Source organism: Cryptotermes secundus, unplaced genomic scaffold (assembly GCF_002891405.2).
Source record: "Cryptotermes secundus unplaced genomic scaffold, Csec_1.0 scaffold181, whole genome shotgun sequence".
In the NCBI taxonomy this organism is placed as follows: domain Eukaryota; kingdom Metazoa; phylum Arthropoda; class Insecta; order Blattodea; family Kalotermitidae; genus Cryptotermes; species Cryptotermes secundus.
The window spans coordinates 1,697,558-1,703,708 of NW_019723906.1; the positions used below are offsets into that span (position 1 = coordinate 1,697,558).

Sequence of the window (6,151 nt, forward strand, 5' to 3'; positions counted from 1 at the left end):
CAATCGCCTCTTCCCCGGATAACAAACAAATGACAATTTCAATGTCACTAATTCCTACTCTGTGTACTTTATCCGGGATCCGGGACAATTCCCAGTTAAATAAGGGCGGGGTACAAACTAGTTCCCCCCACCTGATATAGTTTATCAATATACAAGTAGTTCTGGGAAGAACCAATCTCCTACTTTCCTTGATACGACAGGGACAGCAAAGAAAACGACGCGTCCATCAATTCTCCTATTGTTGCGTATATTCGTTGTCGCTGTAATGTTTTTGCCAAGCCGTTGCCTGGCAACGAGAGGACACACATGTAGACAGACTGACAGGAGAGATTTATGGAGCACGCCGTTGAGACGGGCTCAGGTGCCATGATATACATCTCAAGTTTCATAAAGATTGGTTCAGCCATTCAAAAGTTGATAGGGGTCATACGCAGGCATACAGGCGGCATGGAGGACGCATGAGCCTACTTTTATTTTTTAAAAATAAGGAAAGTCTATTAAAAATAGAGAAATAGAAGAGTTCCATATTCTGAGATATAATGTCGTATAGTCCGTTAAATGTCAACCGATGTTTCTAAGCAACATATCGCCGCCATCTGCAGGGGCGAAAAATAAGCTAAGAAAGAAGCCAGCGAGAAACGGGTACCAAGCACAGACAGACACCGCTGTGAGAACCTCGGATCCCAGACAATACGGAAATTATTGACGTAAGAAAAAGCATCCGGGAATTTCTGATGATCCGCAATATTACGTCATGTCTGGGGCTTGTGATTTTTGTTTGGAACTCCATAGTTGGGTTACATCTTGTGGCCGAAAGTGTACAACCGGCAGAGATATTTACTGTGAAGATACAAACAAGAATACCACTGAATACAATACAGTGTAACTTATTAAGTCTCAACAAACTCTACAATGCAGCATTCTTGAAAGCCCCTTCAAACCTGTTTAACGAACATTAACGTCAGTCATTTAGCGTTAAGTAGCTTAAAGTACTGTGTTACGTTAATGTAGATTCGGATGCTAGAGAATATATAAACGTACAATATGCCGAAAAGAGAGGAAATACGTGTTTAAGAAGAATACTAAGATTAGTCTTGGCCGCGCCATAGCTGAAGCGGTTATTCGCTGGCTTCCCAACGCGGCGGCCCGGGTTCGATCCCGGGTCTGGTCAAGTGGGATTTGTGGTGAACAAAGTGGCGCTGTGGCAGGTTTTCTCCGAGTATTTCGGTTTCCCCTGCCAATCTTCATTCCACCAATTGCTCTACAATCACTCTCACCTATCATCTGGGGCTAGTACAATAGGCCAGACGTGGCCGCAATACAAGGGACTTAGTCCCACCCCACTAGCATCTAAAAAAAAGATTAGTCCAATACCTTCTCGTCGCAAAGATTTATCCTTCCCCTGACCTACTGTCTTCTTGGATGTAAAAGTTTACCAGTGTTTCAGATGAATGTACTACCACCATCTTCAAGGTTAAAGAACGTAATATTCTTCGACCATGAAGATCGAGGCAGTACGTCCCTCCCAACACACTACACAGAGTTACATGTCATCTTCAAAGCCACCTTCCTCAGAACTTGAGATCTCATATTCGTTTTTAACGTCCCTAGAACAACTATAGACATCTGTCTGTTGGTTATGTAACTACGAGAAAACAACATGCTAGCAACGAAGCCTTGCAACGCCCTTTAGTTAGAAGAATGCCAGACGTTTCGGTAGTACACTTCACCCCCTGTCTTCAAGGTCGAGGATGGGGCGATGTATTCCTCCGCCACATCGGTCTTCCTCAGAACTAGATGGCGTTACAAAAAGAATACCGTACACTTCAAACCCGTGAAGGTTACGTCGTACGTCCCATATGTCCACGCCATCACCTTCATCAGAAATGTAAATTCTTATGTGACTACAGTCAGGCTTCAATAAAAACAATCCATTACCAGGTATAGTTGATGTCGGTTTCACTCCATTAAGATATCCAGCTGAAGCACAACTTCAAACAAACGAATCTGTCCTTCACAAATACCACACACTTTTCCTCCACAAATACAAGTTACAATAAAACTGCGTTATTCGAGCACACATACTCAACACTTGGCACCTCATACTAAATGTTTCAGTAAGCAACGGATTTCCAGCACAAAAAAGTACGCACACTACCCGACCTCCATGTTACCCACCTGTGAATTATGGGTATTATAAGAGATGAGTGAGGAAGAGATGACTACTCGTACATGCATGCTAAGCCAACCAGCCACGATAAGAAACACACGAGCAACCCTTGCTAGAACTGACATTGGCTGCATGGAATGAATTGCGGCCGGTTCCTTCATCCGATCCGTGTTGACGGTGTTGACCTTGATACAGAGACCCCTTCTGTTGCAGGTAGGGAAATGAAGATGCGTGCCTCGTTGAAACGTGAAATGGTCTTCAGAAAGAGAACATAACATAATGCTCCGGAATATAACGATATTGTGATGTCACTTTACCACTGCTAAAATGTAAATAAACCAGTCTTTTTACTTCATTACACCTTTTGAAGATTAAATCAGTCTGACTTTAGCAACTTATTTTCTAGCATCATAATGCAAAATACAAAATTAACAATTTATTTACATAGTAGTGCAAAATATTCCGTTATGCGTGGGTGAAACTGAAAACCTGAAGAGTAAAGTAAGAAGAGAGTAATTCGATTTTAAAATGATGTCTTCAGACGACAAGAGAAAGCAGAGTAAGAAATAATAAACATTTAGAGAAATAATGGGTGTTATTTCGGGGGCACGCGGTACATGTCGGAAGGTCGTGGGATCGAATCCTGATGAGGTTACTGGATTTTTTCAATTTACCTAATCCTTCCAGCCAAGGCCTGTTACAGGGATACCTTTACTATACTTTTTACTTTAATGGGTGTTATTTCGGGGGCACGCGGTACATGTCGGAAGGTCGTGGGATCGAATCCTGATGAGGTTACTGGATTTTTTCAATTTACCTAATCCTTCCAGCCAAGGCCTGTTACAGGGATACCTTTACTATACTTTTTACTTTAATGGGTGTTATTTCATGAGTGATAAACCCAGAAAAGAGAGCGCCGGAATATTAAATAATGAAGGAAAGATTACTGAAAGTTGTGTTAACTGGTTAACACAGGGAAGATACGCGTAAAAAACACACACACATTGGTAGTGTCTGTCTGCATGTTTCACCTCTGAAAGAACTGAACACAATTCGGTGAAATCGGATATTAGAGAACCGCCATGAAAATTTCCAAGCGAATTTAATATTCGTTGTTATTAGTCCACTCCATGAAGAGCCAAGGCCAAGAATGGTGGAGCTACAACTTCACTCCCCCTTATGTCTTTATGGAGTATTTTTTAACTACTTAAGCACAGGAAGAATTTGGATGTGCCTTATTTGTCCAATATAACTCCCCACTCCATTTGACGCTTCGATCGTATGTTACCGATTCTATGAAATTGGTCATCGTACAAAAATTTATAAATGATTGAGAATATGAAGAAAGCAGTCTTCTGGGATTTGGCACCGTGTATATGTGGTGTTAACCGACGTTTCGGAGGAACGTATCGCCTCCATCTTCAGGGTAGAAGAAAAAATATAAGNTTTACAAAATACAGAGAAAAGTTTCCTGATTGCGCCCAGTGACTCAATGAAAGAGCAAAGAAAGAATGTACGAAATTGTTACTTCTCATGAAGAGTATATCTTTGCATTCTCTCATTACCTTTCACCTTGCGCCAGAGCAAGCAGAATACGGTCTAGAAGACTCCATAGAGTAGCGTCCTTCGTAAGTACTTAAGTCTTTCAATCAAAACAAAAAATCCTGTGGCTTTAGTCCGCAAGCGAACTATACCGACCGAGCCACCGCCGCTTATCGGTACAGATCCAGAGGTCCCGGCTTTGGTTCCCGGCGCTACCACATTTTCTGAGAAGTAGTGGGTCTGGAACTGGGTTCACTCAGCCTCGTGAGGATAACTGAGGAGCTACTTGAATAGAAAACCGAAATTAACTGCCGTGGGGATTCGTTGCGCTGACCACCCGACACCCTCTATCCTCTAAAATTTACACTAAGTCTTTCAGTCAGTCAATAAAAACTCCCGCCTTTTGAGGATCATTATCAGGAGTGTAATGGGTACCCGGTATTATAAAGTGAATTTATCGTAGTAGGGACACTTATACTTTATTTAGGAATAGTATACAGTTACAAAATACTTATCAAAAATCTCAAGGAAATCCAATTGTAAATATTCTGAATTGTGCAATTTAGGCGTCTGATGTGATTTATATTCCGAAAAGTTATGTACGTAATACATTTTAAATGTTTCTTGATGCATCTGCAACCAAAATACAATTTATTCCAAATTTGTAGCTTTGAAATAGTAAGATAAATTATCGTAAATGGGTGAATAACATTAGGTTATACTGTAGCTAATTTTGGGCACACTTACGAATCACATGAACATAAAGAACGCTGTTCATGTATTTGTAATTCTCTCGAAAATGCATTTGCAGAGTATATGAAAACCAACGGCTGTTCATTTGTTTGGTTAGCTGCTCCCTGCTCCGCTTCGCCTCGCCGTCTAAACGCTGCGGATGCTAAAATTAATAAAGTTGGAGAAGAGAAGAGAATAAAAGTGAATCACGAATACAATGAATACAACCGAGCCTCTGTTTTGATTCACATTTCATATCCTCATAAACCTCTTCTGAATTATAAACATCCAGCTCTAAAGTTAATTGGAATGAAGATTACTGGTTTCCGGGATGTGACGCCTCGTAATCTGGTAGACCGTTACCGGTGTTTCGGAGGAACATGCTGCCTCCATCTTGAGGAGACAAGATAGAAACAGCATGTTCCTCTGAAACGATGTATCGAACTATGCTGCGTCACGTTACACAAAAGAGCAATCTTCCTAGTTTCCGCCCTCACAACATAGCATGTGGCATTAACTGAAAATATTTCTAGTTGCAGTTTTTCTTGAAAGTTCAACTGAGCCTGTAATTATCTTAGGCATGTTGCGAACTTCACTTCCCATAATGGATTACACCTAATATAAAATGCGAGACGAGTTCAATTTAACATTTTGTGGAGCCTCCACTTTTATTTTCCATGTTAGGTGGGTCCCTGTCACCAAGGCATGGCGCGTCCTCAGGTTGCGGATTGAGGAGACGCCCTTCAGTTTTGGAGGGAAACTGTGAATGTATTGAATAAGCAGTCGCGGACAGCCGACAAGGGGTGGCCCTCCAGCTTGGGGGTTGGGCGTGGGGCTAAAAACTCCTCACCGTAAAAAATCATTATGTTACGAAAATGAACACAAAGCCTCGGCTCCTTCAGAAGGGCTCAGCTCCACTTTTATTTTACCACCAGAAATTCTGATAAGGAAAGAGAATTAGTATTTTCTTCTACATTTATTTCATGTACATAATAATTTGTGTGTGTTGTGGTTAGATGGCTCTGGCAGTCAATATGGTGGGTCTACAACGTTCCGTTCCTCCTTTAGGAGCTCGGCTGGTTTTCACATGCCTTGATTACTTCTAAGATTTCCGAGTACCGCTGCATGACTGGAGACCCCGATTCCAATGACAACAGTCCAGTAGCGGAGTTCTGAAACAAGATGTAAGAGCTCTGTAATCTGTGAAAATAAAACAAGTTCGCACCGATCTGATCTATTAAAAAGTATTTCTATTCCTCCAAAAACTATGCTGGACATTGTACACTGACTTGGCATATCTGTTGTATATATATAGCGTCGGAATTAAAGTTGTGGGGGCCCAGGACCATCAAACTCTGGAGGCTACTACCTGTAACAACAAATTTATGTTACGACAATTCTTCTGTTGTTGTTTTTGTTGTTCTTCTTCATACTTATTATAATAACTATGCCTACAAACTAACTTCCAGTGATTTCAGTAGTGTCTACGGATTTCATTCCTATTTTGTGGTGGCCGTGGGTCGAATTCCGCGGTCTCTCCCCCGTAAATTCTGTCCTGTTTTATATATACAATATTCAGAAACTGGATCCGTGTCCACCAGCATATGCAAGGGGACAAAGCCTCCAACTTTTTTTATTACTAGTGGAGTTGGACTAAGTCCCTTGTATGCGGCCACTTCTGGCCTATTGTACCAGCCACAGATGATA

At 41.4% G+C, this 6,151-nt stretch overlaps 2 protein-coding genes across 3 annotated transcripts in view; both read right to left on the bottom strand.

The window, feature by feature from the left end:
* LOC111861977 (mucin-5AC) overlaps positions 1 to 2,760 on the bottom strand; it is a 198,007-nt gene extending 195,247 nt beyond the window's left edge. The window contains exon 1 of one of the 2 annotated variants that reach the window (XM_033750521.1): positions 1,939 to 2,760. The gene's annotated coding sequence lies outside the window, so the exon portion shown is untranslated. Of the gene's footprint in view, positions 1 to 1,710 lie in introns of both variants that reach the window. The other variant, XM_033750522.1, reaches the window with a different exon arrangement.
* A 2,578-nt stretch (positions 2,761 to 5,338) lies between these two features.
* LOC111861948 (transferrin) overlaps positions 5,339 to 6,151 on the bottom strand; it is a 28,758-nt gene continuing 27,945 nt past the window's right edge. Inside the window, exon 15 of the mRNA XM_023846938.2 lies at positions 5,339 to 5,616. Within this exon, the coding sequence (XP_023702706.1) occupies positions 5,509 to 5,616 (108 nt within the window). The 3' untranslated portion in view covers positions 5,339 to 5,508. The remainder of the gene's footprint in view (positions 5,617 to 6,151) is intronic.